The following is a 17,461-nucleotide window of genomic DNA, read 5'->3' on the forward strand; positions in this document are numbered from 1 at the left end:
TTGCCAAAGATCGCCATCATACTTGTTTAGTTGCATTTGGAAAAGTAGAGGCGATCTTGATCTGATTTTTTATCGAGTCATTTTCTGGATTGGGAGAAAATGAGGATGAAAAGTCGAAGGTCAAGGAGTTTGACTGATTGTTTTTGCGATTTTATGTATATCAAGAGTCCATGAATATTTGTATTGGCAGCCTGTAAATTGCATGGCGACTTGAAAGAAAGTTGGTGGGCAATGAGGATCTCCTTCCTAGGCCTTTCTTCTATTCTCTTATGGCGTGATGACTCGTCTGTCGTCTGGTCCCTCCATTCTTTTGTGCTATTTGTGGGTGTTTGACTCTTGCAACTCGATTAATCCAACGAATATTAGGAAACAACTTTGCTGCTGTCTACATGGATCGAGTAAAGCCCTCCGCGAAGACATGTGATAGCCTTCTTTTGATTAGACATCGTAATCTACTATATCCAAATTAAATGCCTAACCGCGTAGTCAATTTTTCAATTTAAGAAACGAAGTTGGCTCTATAAAAGCCGTAAGGACTCTTTCTTTTCTTATTTGAGATACGAAAAATGAATTGGCTAATTGGGATTGCCTCCATTTTAATAATTTAATATTCAACAAGACTAAAAAAACTGGTCACTTAATACATTTTGCCAACACCAGCACATACAAGAAAATATATTAGTAATTGAAGCAAAAATGGAACCAAAAATGAGTGCACAAAACAAAATGAAGAAGTTGAGAATGCAATGGAATCTAAAGAAGTTATAAAAAGGGTAAAATGGTCAATTTCGCGCAAATCGCTCTTTGAATTTTCTCCTCTATAGGTAGCATAGATACAATGCGCATTGCAACCCGTAGTATGGTTAGGATATATGTTTTACTCTATGAGTAACTTTAAGCTATGATCTACCATGTCAAGTATAGAATGAGCTCATCTCATGGCTTTCTTTTGTCCCTCACGTCATACTTGAGTGTGCCCTATCTTTTTCTTGATTTGTGTAAGATGCTGGAACAGATGAATTGATGAAAAGATTTCTGTCGACGAGATGTATCCTATACAGATCAATTTCTAAATATGGGTTAGCTATGCAAATGTGAAGCAAATCAATCGGTTTTTGAGGAAGGAAGAATTACAAACACACATCACTTTAACAACTATGCCTGGAAAGTTCGTGCATGCTTCTTGCTTCCAAATTCAATGCAACATTCTCGATGGCCACTGTTCAAATGTTGGTTAGTAGAAAAGGATTGTACAATCAACCTTTGCCTGGCAAAAGAGAAAAATCTCTGATGAGAAAGCTGGTAGAGAATAAATCCATGCAAAAGAACAGGACCATGACTTTGCCTAGCAAACTTCAATAGGTAGTTGTCGTAGTTTGTTGCCATCGATAGCCTTGCAAGAACGAGGCAGTAAATTCTAACCGCGTGATGATTCCTAAAGAGAACCAAAATCACCGTCATGATCATATCACATAAATGGTCGATGTTATAAACACATCCTCTTTACACAGACACAAGCAAATGTTGGAGTTGGGCTAAAGAATATAATCCACTTGCAGCAGGGATACGATACACGGTAAGCAAGAGGAAAGTATACTTTTACATAGATTCCAATCCAAGTCATTAAGTTATAACTGAAAGACATAAAAATTCATAATGCAAAGCGATGATCAATTATAGACAAACCTCCAGCCATTGTTCATATTCATGTTCGTCGGAAAATCCTGAAATTTTAAAAAAATATCGGGCACACACTACTAACCCAATTCCCTCCCGTACTAATGGTGCATTTCAAATGAGAAGGTTTGTGTTAGACCTTGTAATTACCCCATTAGAAATGAACGATCATTCATTTATATACCATCTCCCATCAAGACGGTTACCAAATGGACAGTTGTCACAAAAAGGTACGAAATGTGAAAAAACTTCATGTCGAATAACCGCCATTTTAAAGAGAAAATGTGGGGCCGTAAATGTGGGATCATAAAAATAAATAACATTCTCCCACTCGATCTCCTCATTTTCATCATACGGATTATCCAACTAATCTCACAAAACTTTATACTTAAAGAAAAAAAACAAAACACATGGATCATGGCAACATGTCCTCTAAGAGTGAGTAATATTTTCTATGTATCACAATACATCTTATTTCTTTAATGTCAGCCTATATGTGATAACATATCTTAATGAATAAATCCCATGTTTATTCCAAAACCAATGATAAATGTTATTCTCATAAACAACAAAATATGTACACCGAAATTGAGAATCAACATTACAATAAAATAAAAGTTTCATACAACAAAATCATTCATATGACAACAAATTACATTATGGGACCCACTCCCATACTAGTCACATGATCCTTATACTTCATTGGTGGCATGCATTTAGTTAAAGGATTAGTTATCATCAATTCAGTGCTAACGTGTTCTGTTACCATTTTGTTCTCTTTAACATATTCCATTATGGCTAAATACTTAATATCGATATGCTTACTTCGACTGCCACTTTTGGCATTTTTAGCCATAAAAACCGCAGCTAAATTGTCACAATATATTCTTAATGACCTAGAAATAGAATCAACAATTCTAAGCCCAATAATGAAACTTTTCAACCATACACCGTGTAAGGTAGCCTCAAAATAAGAAATGGACTCAGTCTCCATAGTGGAAGTAGTAATCAAAGTCTACTTGGCATTTTTCCATGACACGACTCCGCTAGCTAACATAAAAATGTATTCAGGTGTTGATTTTCGTGAATCAAAGTAGCCCGTGAAGTCCGCATTCAAATAACCGACTACTTCCAGGTTGTCAGTCCATCTATACATAAGCATGTAGTATTTGGTACCTTGAAAGTATCTCATCACTTTCTTTGCAGCTCTCTAGTGGTCAATACTTGGATTACTCTAATATCTTTTCAACATTTCCACAACAAAAATGATGTCAAGCTGAGTGCAAACCTGAGTATACATCAAGCTTTCAATAGCATAAACATATGGAATATTGTACATTTATTCCCTTTTTAGATCGTTCTTCGGGCATTGGTTCAAATTGAACTTGTGAATGGGTGCTATACTTGGTGAACAATTTTTCATTCAAAATCTCTCTAGGGCTTTATTGATATAGGTTTCTTGAGATAGTTCTAAAATTCCTCGAGATCTATCTCTATGGATCTTAATGTCAATGACATAAGATGTCTCACCCATATCCTTCATATCACAACTCTTAGAAAGAAATTGTTTCATCTCATATAGTAATCTCTTGTCATTGGTTGTAAGTAAAATATCATCCACATATAGCACAAGGAAACAAATTTTGCTCCCACTGACCTTTTGGTATATACATTGATCTATAACATTCTCTACAAAACCGAATGAAGAGATGACATCACGGAACCTTAAGTACCATTGGCGAGATACTTGTTTCAAGCCATATATAGATTTCTTAAGTTTGCACACCAAATGCTCACCTTAACTAGAGGGGAATCTTTTAGTTGTTTCATGTAAACCTCCACCTCTAGTTCTCCATTGAGGAACACCGTTTTCACATCCATCTGATGTAATTCAATACCAAAATGGGCAACCAATGCCAAAATAATACAAAGAGAATCTTTCTTAGATATAGGAGAAAAAGTATCCGTGTAATCGATTATTTCCTTTTAAGTGAACCCTTTGGCAACGAGTCTAGGTTTATATTTTTCAATGTTACCCAATGAATCTTTCTTAGTTTTGAAGACCTATTTATAACTAATGGCCTTTGCATCATTGGGTAACTCAACGAAATCCCAGACTTCGTTAGATGCCATAAAACTCATCTCTTCCTTCATGGCATTGTACCACCAATTAGATTTATCACTATCCATGGCTTGTGACAACGTTTCAGGATCCTTCTCAACTCTAATATTGTAGTCAGACTTTTGTAAATACACAATATAATTACTAGGAATTATCAATTTTCTTATTCTAGCAAATCTTCTCAATGTTGCATTAACATTTGCTTGAGGAGCATGTTGTGCAACTGGTTGTTCAACAGTTTATGATAATTGCTGAACAACTGGATCTACTAGATTAATATCAGCAGATTGTGGAACTTCACCAATTTGTTGTTCAATAACCGGTTGAACTAAAGGGGCATTATGAACAACAATAAACCTTAACCTTGAAGTGGAAGGTTGAGTGTCTGAATGATCTTTCTTAGGAACAAGATCATTTGATTGATTGCTCTCATTAATCAAGTTATTTTTAAGAAATTTTGCGTTTTTTTATTCTACAATTCTAGTGGTGTAAAATGGACAGTAAAACTCGTATCCCATAGACCTTTCGGCATATCCAATGAAATATCCACTTATGGTCTTTGGGTCCAACTTCTTTTCTTGTGAATTGTAAACTCTCACTTCAGACGGGCATCCCAAATGCGTACATGTTGCAAACTCGATTTCCAACATTTAAATAACTCAAAATGTGTCTTTAGGATAACCTTGGTCGGAACTCAATTTAATATGTACATAGTCGTTTTAAGTGCTTCGGTCCACAAGGACTTAGAAAGTTTAGAGCCGCTAAGCATACTCTGCACCATGTCCAATAAAGTTTTGTTTCTTCTTTCCGCTACATCGTTTTAGTCTGAAGAACTAAGCATAATATATTGGGCAATTATCCCATGCTCTTGAAGAAACTTAGCAAATGGACCATATGCTTGTCTATCTTCAGTATATCTATCATAGAATTCTCCACCTGTATCTGATCTCACGATCTTAATTTGTTTACCACATTGTTTCTCTACTTCCGCCTTAAATACCTTAAAAGCATTTAATGCTTCATGCTTATTATGAAGCAAGTAGAGATACATGTAACGTGAATAATCATCTATGAAAGAGATGAAGTATTTCTGACTACATGAGTCCATATCCGAACTACAAATATCCGTATGTATGATTTCTAATATTTTTGTACTCCTTTTGGCACATTTCTTCGTCTTGTTAGTTTGCTTTCCCTTTATGTAGTGCACACAAGTATCACAATCAGTAAAATCTAAAGTACTAAGTACTCCATTATTTACTAATCGCTTAATTTTTTCTATGGAGATATGTCACAATCTCTGGTGCTATAACATAGAGGAATGTTCTTTCACATCACATCGTTTTATACCACTGTTATCATGAACATACACCACATTATAGTAAACATTGTCTTGTAAATTAATTCGAAAAAGACCATCAAACAAAGTACCACTGAACAATTTCAGATTTAAACGATAAATAGAAGGTTAAATCTGAAAAGTTAAAAGAGTAACCCAAAAGTATAAGTCTTGAAATTGAAATTAAGTTTCTAGAGGAACTAAAAACATAAAAGGTCATTTCCAAATTCAAAACAAAGTCACTATTGAGAACTAATATATATGTCCCAATAGTTTCCACGTGCGAATGCATCTTGTTTCCTGAATAGATACTGTTCACTTCCCACTAGCTTCTCGTGGTTTTAAAAACCCTGCAAAGAATTCGAAATGTGCATTGGAATCAATCTACCAAGTGTTGTGATTTATATCAGCCATATTAGATTCATAACAAATACAAGAGGTTGGATTACCTTTCTTTTCAAGTCATGCCTTAAATCTGACGTAATCCTTCTTTATATGCCCATCCCTTTTACTATATAAACATTTTGATTCTTTCTTAATGTCAGCTTAGGGAGGTATTTTACATTTTCCCTTATAGCCATGGCCCTTATTCTTTCTTTGTGTTGCTAAATGAGCACTTTCTCCTAATTCCATAATCAGTCTTTCCTCATCTTGAACACACATGGTCATGAGTTCATTAATTGACCATTCTATTCTTATGTGTGTTATAAGAGATCTTGAAAGGTGCATACTGTTGTATGAGAGTGTTCAGAATATGATACACACGAAATGATTCAGATAGCTCAACCTCAAGGTTCTTAAGCTGAGTCACAATGTCCCTCATTTGCATGATGTGCTCACGCGCACCTCAAACACTAATGAGCTTCAATGATGAAAATTTTATAATCAAGGTCATGGCATGTGCCTTCTTAGAAGTCTCAAATTGCGCATCTATGGCCTCCAATAAAGCTTTAGCATTGGTATGCTGAGCAACCAAACCACAAATACTAGGAGATATCTTAGCCATTATAAACATAGCACAAATGCGGTTGGACCGCTCCCACTAACTATAAAGGGCTATCTTAGTTGTAGTGCTCGAATCAATAGGAGCAAGTGGTTCGTATTTTCTTATAGCATAGTCAATGTCCATCCACCCCAATTGAAGAACTAACTCCTTCTAAATTTTATAGTTTTCACCATTCAGTAGGGGAACATCACACTTAAATTCAGAAAAATTCACAGGTTGCAAAACTGCATATCAAATAATCATACTTATGTCACAAAATTTGAGGCAAATATACATAAATCATGTTTTACCAATGTAAACATGTCACAAATATGAATCATATAACATAAAAACTGTTTGTGGGCTAAGTTTTTAATTTAAATAGATTCATAATTACATTATGAAGAAACTACCAAATTATATACCTTTTTTAATCCCTATGGGTAAATTAAGAAAAATAATATGATATTTCATCCTAATTAATCATATTGATACAATGAAAATTCTTGTGGGATAAAATTCATCATATTAATATAATTAATAACAATCAATGTCCATTTCTAAATATGATCTGAATGCTCTTAATATATAATTTAATTAATTGAAGATGATGTGTCTAGTCTCTAATTAATTAATTATATGGATCATTGGACATTTAATTTCATGCAAAAATATTCATAAAAATGCACAAAATGACAAAATAATAAATAAATGTACTAAGGGGCAGAATAATACATAAATTGGCTAAGGGTGGGATTGTAAAATTTCAGGAAGAGCAAAACGGGATTTTAAAAATGGCATAGGGGCAAATGGGTAAAAACAGTGCTGTGGTACGTTGGGTGCGTGCCGAGCACATGCCTGCTTCCTCGGCGGGCGTGTGGCCCGCACGAGTGCCGTCCGCCACACAGGCACGTGCCTGGCAACTGCTGAGGCAGTTTTGCGCGCATGAGGCCCACACGACCTCTTCCTTGCGCCTAGAATCGTTTTCTTCGTCATTTTTCACCATTTCGCCGTGGTTTTGCTGCCGTTTTCTCCGGCAACCCATCTTTGACACAACTAAATAATGGGTTTTGGAGAGCATGCCGGCATGACCACATGGGTCCAAGTTTCGGCGAAATTGAGCAAGAAATTGGCCCCAAATCAAACGAAAAATTCCCAAAACAGTAATCCTTAACCATCACGACTTCCATCGCTTGATTAGCCTCCGACGAACACCGATATACCGAAATAACCCATGGCTAATGTTCCTCATGGCGGTGCAACTGTATGGGTCCAAAATCGAGGGGTGGGTCACCGGATTTTGACTGGAATCGGCGAGTTTCTCTCTTGGCTTCAAAAATCCAAATTACTATTCATCTTCAAAAATGCCCGAAAATACACCAAAAATTCGACAAAAGAAGGCAGAGGCACTAAACATGCTATGATACCAAATGAAAGACATAAAAATTCATAATGCGGAAGCGAGGATCGATTATAGACAAACCTCCAGCCATTGTTCGTATTCACGTTCGTCGAAAAATTCTGAAAATTCAAAGAAATATTGGGCACACACTACTAATCAATTCCCTCTCGTACTAATGGTGTATTTCAAATAAGAGGGTTTGTGTTAGACCTTGTAATTACCCCATTAGAAATGAATGATCGTTTCGTTATATACCGTCTCCCATCAAGACGGTTACCAAATGGGCAGTTGTCACGAAAATATACAAAATGTGAAAAAACTACATGTCGAATAACTGCCACTTTAAAGAGAAAATGAGGGTTCATAAATGTGGGATTACAAAAATAAATAACATAACAACTCTTTTAATTCGAATTAAGCAGCATATCCCTTTGAATCCCCTTATTTTGCTCGGAATATGAGGACCCTCCATACGGCGGTGCCAAATGTCAAAATATTGCAATGCCTCCTCAACAAGTTTTGCATGGAGTATTCAGCCCGATGCTCAACCGGCACCATGCCCCAAATTCGTGAAAATGGACGAGGCAATTCCTCTTAGGATAATGGTTCTGTTGTGGTATATGAATCTCTGATGCAACATATATTCTTGTGTACGACTAAATCAAATTCAGAGGGGCACTCTGTAGGATGGATCCACCATTTTCAAGATGAACAAATTCCCCTTATCACCCCTCGATATTCTGCAAGCACATAGATCAGTTCCCATATCAGAAAATGAGCACTTGGACAGATAGAACCCCGATATCCTTTTCCCTGTAGATCCTTTATCCTAGATAGATGACTATCTAAGAGTCCATCATATCAAATGAAGAGAACTGGAAGAAGCTTGACTGGATGACTGAATTGAGAGAAGAAGGTAGAAGCACAGAGGCCCTTCACATCGTAATAATTATAAAGTATAGATCTTTAATTCACTGAAGTTGCTATGGTGTCAAACGAAAAAGTAGAGACTTTGGAATACAGAGTGCTAGTACGAGGACAAGTGTTGTAACAGTATCCATAGACATTCCAACCGGAGATAGTCATCTTGTCCATCTGGTCAATAGACTTCACCCTAGAAAGTAGAATTAGAATGTTGAAGAACCGAACAAGTTTGTAACATGGAGAGTAGTTCATGCTCTAGATTAACCTAAAAAACTGAGCATGTCACTCATCAAACTGACTCAACGAGTCTTCGCCAGGTCTCTCCAGCCAAAAGATAAAGTGCATAAAAGTGGGAAAACTTTCTTACCTGGGTCTGCAAAACTGATTTGGATGTTGTATAGATAAGCTCCCATTTACCATTAAGCAATTCAGATTTGGAGAGGCTCCTTCACTGGGTTAACCGCCTCAAGCTTACGTGCAATCTGATCAAGTAAATAATTCTCATCAAGGGATGAATGTTTTATTCATCAAAATCATGGTGTGCCTTTCGGATTTTAAGCATTCAATTGACTGAATACTAACAGCTGTTTTTGTTGGTTATGGACGTATGAAAGCATGCTGCACATGAATAATATCACACGGCACTGAAAGACTCGGCGGCAATTAGTATTGCATCTAACCAGTTATCAAGGCTCAACGTGAGTACCAGTAGACAAAAACAAATGGTCAACATTGATATTCTCTCTGATGGGTTCCTGCTGGGAACCCTTTCCCATCAGAATATGTATTGCAATATTCCATCAAATCTTCCAAATTTGATCAATTCGAAATTATCCGAAAGTGCACAAAGGTGAAATACAAATGTCATTTCGTACTCGTTTGAGACGAATTCCCACAAGCAAATAGTGTTTGTTCCATTTCCCTCCGCTTGCTCATTGCAAATACAAATGTGGCCCAAGAAAAGTATTCTTTTCTCATTTGAACACATGTCGTTCTTGATCAATAACTCGCAGGAAAATAGCAAAGGGGGTTGGAGAATTGGTCAATGAATTACCAAAAAGATCAGTGAAGATGACTTATTTTGTAACAGTTCGACAAATGATGGATTCTTGACAAGATAAAGATTAAAGACGAAAATTACATTTACACTTAGCACTCAAAAACATATGAAATCTTGATGAATTTTAAGATAATGGCTAAAGGCAAAAATTACATTCACACTTGCACTCGAACAAATGAAATCTTGATGAGTTTTCGGACTAGTTAATTTAGAGCACTGCAAATCCTCCTGATCTGGCCACTTGAACCGGTGAGCGGACTTATGTCGCCCATCTTAATCATGGCAGCCGCGAAATCCGACTTGAAGCTTGCGGGCTTCTTGCTGTAATCGGAGACGATGCTGTCGGTGGAACCTCCGCTGAAAAGGACTTGGTCCGACTCGAGTAGGCCTTTCTTCTGCATCAGATTCTTGAAGTAGTTGTTGTCGAATGAATTGGGGGTCACCAAATCCAGTGGTGCTAGAGTGGCATCGCCGCCGCTTGCCGGGCACCGGCGCTTACGGGTGCTGGCGAATCCCGTGTCGATGTTGCTGCCGTTGCTGTAGATCCTGTCCCTGAACGTGAAGCACTGAGCTTGCCCTAGAGTGTGAGCACCTGCATAACGTTGGTAGAAAAGGTCACATCAACATTATTTTTCCCTTTTATTCAATATCATTCGAGCTTGTGAGCAAGAATGAGAAATTCTTGCATAGGCCAAGCTCCATCGTCAGGTTTGAATAAGCATTTCGTATATACCTGAGAGGGCAACCATGTCTCTAGCACTAAGGCCCTTGCCTGCAAATCGAGATACGAGTCTCTCAAGGCCATCTTGAAACGATGGAAGATCGCTTGACGCGAGAGATGGGCTTGCGGTGGTCGAGTCTCTTCTTCCGAGCTTCACCGTCCAAGAAGGACTGCCAACCTACATTTTTGTCACAGCAGCATCAGTTATATCAGTAAGGAAAATGATTTAGACTCGTAGTCGATATTTGAAAGTAATCAAGTGATCATAAGATGCATATTTTGAGAACTATGGGAAGACTTACGGCAACAGAAGCATCTCGAGCTGCAACGGCAACAATATCCGCACAAGACACGACTCCTGGACAGATCTTCTCCACTTCCGACTTGGCGTCGTCAATCACCTCATAACCTCTCACGGAACCTCTATTCGGCCCTGCGTCTCTCTCGCTAGAGATGGTGGGGCTATTCTCCAGCAGTATCGACGCGTCACAACCCTGGACGAAGCAATCGTGGAAATGGAGTCGGATGAGAGAAGCAGCCATCCGGCGCTCCCTCGAGACTGCGGTTCTGATGGAAGTCCGAATTGCGGCGAGGGCATTGGGGCATGACTCATCGTAAAACGTGGAGGAAAGCTGCGCATGGCAGGACATGCACAAGAGCACTAGCATCGAAGAAAATATCGCGAAGCGACGGGAGTACGCAGTAGCGCCAGGGGTTGAAGCCATCGTGGATGCACGTACTTATTATTCTCTTTGCTATATTTATTTGGTGAGCAGCGAGCAAGAAGCAGAGCTTGTTGTGTGTAGAAGATGGAGTGAATGATGGGGAGAGTGAGATTTTATAGGCGCAAAATTTCGATCGTGAGGTCTAATATTCAAAGCTGAAGGCCGCTAATCGCGAGCGAGAGAGGGATCGGGGCCGACGGACCTCGTCCTTGTGTGGCCGCATTTGGAAAAGTAGGGGCTATCTTTGTCTGATTTTGATCGAGTCCTTTGTGGATGGAAGGGTGAAAAGTCGAAGGTCGACGAGTTTGACTGATTATTTTTTGTGATTTTTTGTACATTAAGAGTCCCTAACCGGAGCTGTAATCAACGCATGGGATTTGACTTTTGGCTTTATGCGAATGAATGTGTATAGGGCAACCTGCAAATTGCATGGCTTTTGACGTGGAAAAAAGTTGGTGGGCTTCCAGTCCTTCCCTCGGCCTTTCTTTCTCCTTCCATTTTGTCGTCTGGCCCCTCCTTAATTCTTTCGTTCGTCCTATTTTTGGACGTTCCACCATTGCAACTCAATTAATACAGCGAATATTAGGAAACAACTTGTCCACCCTCCACATGCATCGGGTAAGATTTCTACCCGTGGACGCGTGATGGCTTTCTTCCAATATTACTTTTAATAATGTAATCCGCTATATCCAAATCAAGTGCGTTACCGTTTAGACAAATTTTCAATTTAAAAATGAGATTGACTATATAAAATTTCCATGAACTCTTCCTTTTCTTATCCGAGACAAGTAAAATGAATTGATAAATTGGCACTGCCTCCTTTCATAATTTAAATTCGACAAAAGCCAATCACATAATACATTTCGCTAATTGGAGCACATAGATAAAAATTCATTAGTAATTGAAGGAAAAGTAAGACAAAAAATAAGTGCAAAAAAAAAAAAAACTGGAGAAGTTGAGAATGAGATGTGATCTAAAGAAGTTATAAAAAAGGGTAAAGTGATCAATTTCGCGCAATATTATTCTTTTGATTTTTTCCTCTATAGATAGTATAGATACGGTCACATTGCATCCCATGGCATGGCTAGGATATACATCTTACTCTATGAGTAATTTTTAGCTGTGATTTATCATGTCAAGTATAGAATGAGCTTCTCTCATAACTTTCTTTAGTCTCTCACATCGTACTCGAGTGTATTCTATATTTTTCTTGCGTTCGTGTACAATATAGTAATGGATGAACTCATGCAAAGACTTCTGCGAACGAAAAGCATCCTACACAGATCAATTAATGAATATGGGTTATCTATGAAAACTGAGGCGAATCAATTGGTTTTTTTTTTTTTGGGAGGAAGTGAGGATAAAAAACACACACCACTTTTAATTCCTGACTTCTATGTATTATTCCCATCTCCCATGAAGGATATAACAGCGGTGCCTGGAAAGTTCGTGCATACTTCTTGCTTCAACATTCACAGGAACATTGTCGACGGCGCTTTGGTTGGTAAAGAGGATTGTGCAGTCAACCTTATATTTATCGCAGAAGAGAAAAGTCTCTGATGAGGAGGCTGGCGGAGAAAAAATCAATGCACGAGAACAGGACAACGACTTTTCCTAGGAAACCTCGATTGGTAGTCGTCGCAGTCTGTCACCATCACCCGTCCTGAAGAGAACCAAAATCATGATCAAATCACACAAATGATCGATGTTATAGACACATCCTCCTGACACCAAAAACAAGCAAACATTGGGGCTGGGCTGAACAATATAATCCACTTCCAACATGGAGTACGATACATGGGAAGCAGGAGAAGAGTCAGATTTTACACATTAAAAGTCCAATCCAAGTGGCTGAGTCATAACTCTTTCAATTCGATTTTGGTAGCTTATCCCTTAGAATCCCCCTATCTTGCTCAGAATATGAGGAACCTCCATACGCCTGGCGGTGCCTAATATCAAAATATTGCAATGCCTCCTCACCAAGTTTTGCATGGGGGATTCAGCCCGATGCTCAACCAGTGTCATGCCCCAAATTCATGAAACTGAAGTGGGCAACTCCTCTTACGATTGTGGTTCTGTGGCTATATATGAATCTCTGATGCAACATATATTCGTGTACGACTACATCAATTTCAGAGGGGGACTCTGTAGGATGGATCCACCATTTTCAAGATGAACAAATTCCCCTTATCACCCCTCGATATTCTGCAAGCACAAAGATCAGTTTCCATATCAGTGGACTGCCTTTCTCTGTCATTATACCATAAATGCATGGGATTCAAGCAAACGTCACAAATTATTGCTGAGAATGGAATCCCCTTGCCAATAGTTTCTGGTGCTTAATTTCAGGCTCTCACTTCTACATAGTTAATAATCCGAAAGCAATAGAAATGGAGCAAAAATGTTATATTATCATCACATCATGCAAACTGAGCACAACCAGTAAAACAGCTGCAGTAAGCAGAAAATATGAATTTATCAATTATCTCCATTGCATTTTTAGCTTTCTGCCAAGTTTAGGTCCAGCTATTAGGCTAGGATTCTAGAAAGAAGGGATGTGATGTATAATATGGGTTGAGCTGAATTAATCATACAAGTGGCGTCAATTACTATTAACAAGAAATATCTTGCCAGATATAGCTTTTATTTAGTCAATGAAATAAGAATTTAGGAAATCAAACTGCTCACCTTAACTCTTCATCCAAGTAAGTGATCTCCAACTGACCACGGCCACTTCCTGGATTTTTTATAGGTATCTGAGAAGTGTAAAAAAATAGCGGTAAGATACACATTGAATGGTTGAAAAAGCATAGAGATATCTTGAGGCAGGACGCCATGAAAACTATCTACGGGACAGTAATGAACTATTCCTTCCAATTAGCATAAGCCAATGCAAAAAGAAACATACTGAGATGGATATGGGCTGTTCAAAATCATACTAGCGAATAAATCAGAGAGACTGATGGTTTGAAATTCAACCGGTTGAACCTTTTTATTTGAAACATTTAGTTTAGTTAAACTGAATGCTTTTCTATATGTAATAATGAAACTTTTGACATGAATTCCCATCTAGCCATCCCCATCTAGATCAGATGGTGAGTATGTGGTTATAATTCACGAAGGCATGGCTTCCAATCTCCATAAGTGCAAATTACTTTGTTATCTTGAAGGGACTTATTTATTTATTTGATAATTGGTTTGCCTCATTAATATTAAAGAAGGTGCTTGCCCAATTGGATAAGAGCTTGGCGCACATCACTATGAGCATCTGAACCATGGTTGCAAATCGTTCGCTTATCTGTTGAAAGTCATCTTTACTCTTTTACCTTTCATATAATGTTTGATGAATTCTCTCCAATTTTCATTATAATTATAGTAACTGACCTCATGGTAGAGAGAACGCCAGGGAAACAATGTGCGGTCAACTTATAGGTATGCTTTTCAATCTATGCGAGTGATGGAAAAAAAAATTAACATCTTGAGCAATTACTCTGCTAGAGGAGAAATATGGAGTCATAGACTCATAGGGTGAAGATATAAAGTAAAGGATCAGGTCAGTAATAAAGGTAAGACTTACCAAACCAGCAATTCTGAAAAAGTCAAATTTAACAGCCACTCGTCTTGCATTTAGAGGCACCAAATTAGCCATTGCCTGTGAAAATTTGGCTCCGAAAAATGAATTCTCGATCATCACACAGTTATGTTACAGAATGATATCACTGGTGATGATATTGATTAGAAATAAGTAAAATTTCTACAACCGAACTTCTCATTGTGATCAATAGTAGATCTGGCCAAAAATAGAGCATAATAGGTAAGCCAGGAAGCACATTTGATTGCTTGCACCTGAAGATAGAAACTAGCTGAAATCTGCCATCATCTCACTTGTTAAGCAGAATCATCAAACTAGTTAGATTTTTCTTCCGCATTTCCGCAGGGCAATTTTAAATGTAAACCATAACAATTCTAAGCTAGAAAGCAGTGGACTATTAGTGTCACTGACCACTGATTCCACTCTTGACTGATAATTGAGGAAACAGATTGACACTGAATTCTATGGTACCATACCAGTGTTTCGAGTCTTCACCATAACGAATCACAGGCTACGGAACACTGTTCACTTCTCCAGTTATCTTTCTATACACATTATAACAGTTGCGAATTGCAAATATAGACAGACCTACAGTTGCCAAGGTAATACCTCTATACTCTCTCCTCTCAAAGTACACAGAAATAGACGTGGTACAAGATCATTGGGGAATTACGTAGTTAATAAACAGAAACTTGAGAAAAGAGAGAGCAATAGTCTAAAAACAACCTGATTAAAGAATGGCCAAGTTTCCATGTTTTGAGCCCTTAAAGTATCAACGTTGATTGCCTGGTAGATTTTGCCATTTGGCCTTAAGAACTTCGGTCTCTGCCATGGACATTTGAAATGCTTGATTATGCAGATTACAAGATGCAAAAATTACAGCTATATATCTGATCAACCGGACAAAAAAAGGAAAAGAAAAAGACTCAGATAAAGAACTAGATCAAACACTTCGTATGTGACATTGACGAAGAAGCACATGAGGAAAATGCAGGGTGGAAACCATCGCATGCAGAATGTTAATATTGCCAAACCCTTAGCAAGATACACCAAGAAAATAAGCACTAGGACAGATAGAACCCCGATATCCTTTTCCCTGTAGATCCTTTATCCTAGATACATAACTATTTAAGAGTCCATTATATCAAATGAAGACAATTCGAAGAAGCTTGACTGGATGATTGAATTGAGAGAGGAAGGTAGCTGTTCAGAGGCCCTTCACATCATAATAATTATAAAGTGTAGATCTTTAATTCACTGAAGTTGCTATTGTGTCAAACGAAAAAACAGAGACTTTGGAATACAGAGAGCTAGTATGAGGACAAGCGTTGCAACAGTATCCATAGACATTCCAACCGGAGATAGTCATCTCGTCCATCTGGTCAATAGACTTCACACTAGAAAGTAGAATTAGAATGTTGAAGAACCAATCAAGTTTGTAACATGGAGAGTAGTTCAAGCTCTAGATTAACCTAAAAAAACTGAGCATGTCACTCATCAAACCAATTCAACAAGTCTGCGCCAGGTCCCTCCGGCCAAAAGATAAAGTGCATAAAAGTGGGAAAACTTTCTTACCTGGGTCTGCAAAACTGATTTGGATGTTGTATAGATAAGCTCCCATTTACCATTAAGCAATTCGGATTGGAGAGGCTCCTTCACTGTGTTAACCGCCTCAAGCTTACGTGCAATCTGATCAAGTAAATAATTCCCATCAAGGGATGAATGCTTTAATACATCAAAATCATAGTGTGCCTTTTGGATTTTGAGCATTCAATTGACTGAATTCTAACAGCTGTTTTCATTTGCTGTGGACATACGAAAGCATGCTGCACATGAATAATATCACAGGGTACTCAAGGACTCGGCAGCAATTAGTATTACATCTAACCAGTCATCAAGGCTCGACTTGAGTACAAGTAGACATAAACAAATGGTCAACATTGATATCCTCCTCGATCATGGAAGCATTTGAGAGGCGTTTCTGACGGGTTTCTGCTGGGAACCCTTTTCCATCAGAATATACATCGAAATAATCCCATCAACTTTTCCAAATTTGATCAATTCGAAACTATCTGAAAGCCCACAAAGGTGAAATACAAATGTCATTTCGTTCACTTTTTAAAATCAATTCCTATATAAAAATGAACGTGTCTTCACCGAAAGACGCCAAAAGTAGCTACTTCAACGTGTTTTCCGTAGAAGCAGACGAATTTCCTCCTTCAATCTCATCAAAATGCCAAACAGCAATATAGCAAAACGACGCTTATATTTCAACCGCAAAGTCCACAGTGATAAAACTCCACAGCCCATCTCCAACGTATCATTCCGCTTCCCCGAGATTCATCACTCGACAAGATCGAACGAAACGAGGACGTGCCTGAATTCAAGGCCTCACCTGATCGACGCGTTGTTGGTCCTCGGGAGTGGCTTCGGCGCCGCGGTCGAGGGGAGCGATGGCGTCGAGCAGCTCCTCCTTCAACCTCCGGACGTCCTCGCCCTTCGTCACGAGTCCCGAGAAGAAGGAGACCCCTCTTCTCGACGGGGACGAGGCAGCGCGAGCGCCGGGCAAAAGCAGCCTGCGCGCGGGAAGCGTGATTGCGAGGGCGTCGGGCGCGTAATTCGATGGAAGTTGAAAGGGCGGCAGGAGGATAGGCGGAGCCGAGGGAGGAGGAGGAGGAGGAGGAGGAGGGTGAAGAGTCCGGAAGCGAGCAGTGCAGGAGGACGAAGCGTGGGAAGAAGAAAGCGCCATCTCCACGCTCAGTGGTCGGCTAGTGATGACGACGACTGGGGAGCTTGATTGCATTCTTTCTCGGCGTTCATCCTCTTCGTACTTCTTCTGCAGACGTTTGTCGTCCGGACAATTTCATCGAAGGTGGCAAAAAATATCGTCAGCGTTGTGTCCTCCCTTTCTTTC

General features: G+C 38.7%; 2 protein-coding genes across 2 annotated transcripts; both read right to left on the minus strand.

The window, feature by feature from the left end:
- Positions 1-9,563: 9,563 nt before the first annotated feature.
- LOC104419952 (lignin-forming anionic peroxidase-like) lies at positions 9,564-10,990 on the minus strand. Its single transcript, XM_010031791.3, has 3 exons — positions 10,533-10,990; positions 10,243-10,408; positions 9,564-10,101 (listed from the first exon to the last, which is right to left on the minus strand). The coding sequence occupies exons 1-3, from the start codon at positions 10,953-10,955 to the stop codon at positions 9,713-9,715; spliced, it is 978 nt and encodes a 325-aa protein (XP_010030093.2). The 5' UTR covers positions 10,956-10,990; the 3' UTR covers positions 9,564-9,712.
- Positions 10,991-12,625: 1,635 nt separating this feature from the next.
- On the minus strand, positions 12,626-17,451 carry LOC104419953 (probable plastid-lipid-associated protein 4, chloroplastic). Its single transcript, XM_010031792.3, has 6 exons — positions 16,943-17,451; positions 16,123-16,236; positions 15,274-15,372; positions 14,533-14,607; positions 13,644-13,711; positions 12,626-13,160 (listed from the first exon to the last, which is right to left on the minus strand). Exons 1-6 carry the CDS (start codon positions 17,348-17,350, stop codon positions 13,088-13,090), a joined length of 837 nt encoding a protein of 278 aa, XP_010030094.2. The 5' UTR covers positions 17,351-17,451; the 3' UTR covers positions 12,626-13,087.
- Between the last annotated feature and the right edge of the window lie 10 nt (positions 17,452-17,461).

Source organism: Eucalyptus grandis, chromosome 9 (genome assembly GCF_016545825.1).
Source record: "Eucalyptus grandis isolate ANBG69807.140 chromosome 9, ASM1654582v1, whole genome shotgun sequence".
In the NCBI taxonomy this organism is placed as follows: Eukaryota; Viridiplantae; Streptophyta; class Magnoliopsida; order Myrtales; family Myrtaceae; genus Eucalyptus; species Eucalyptus grandis.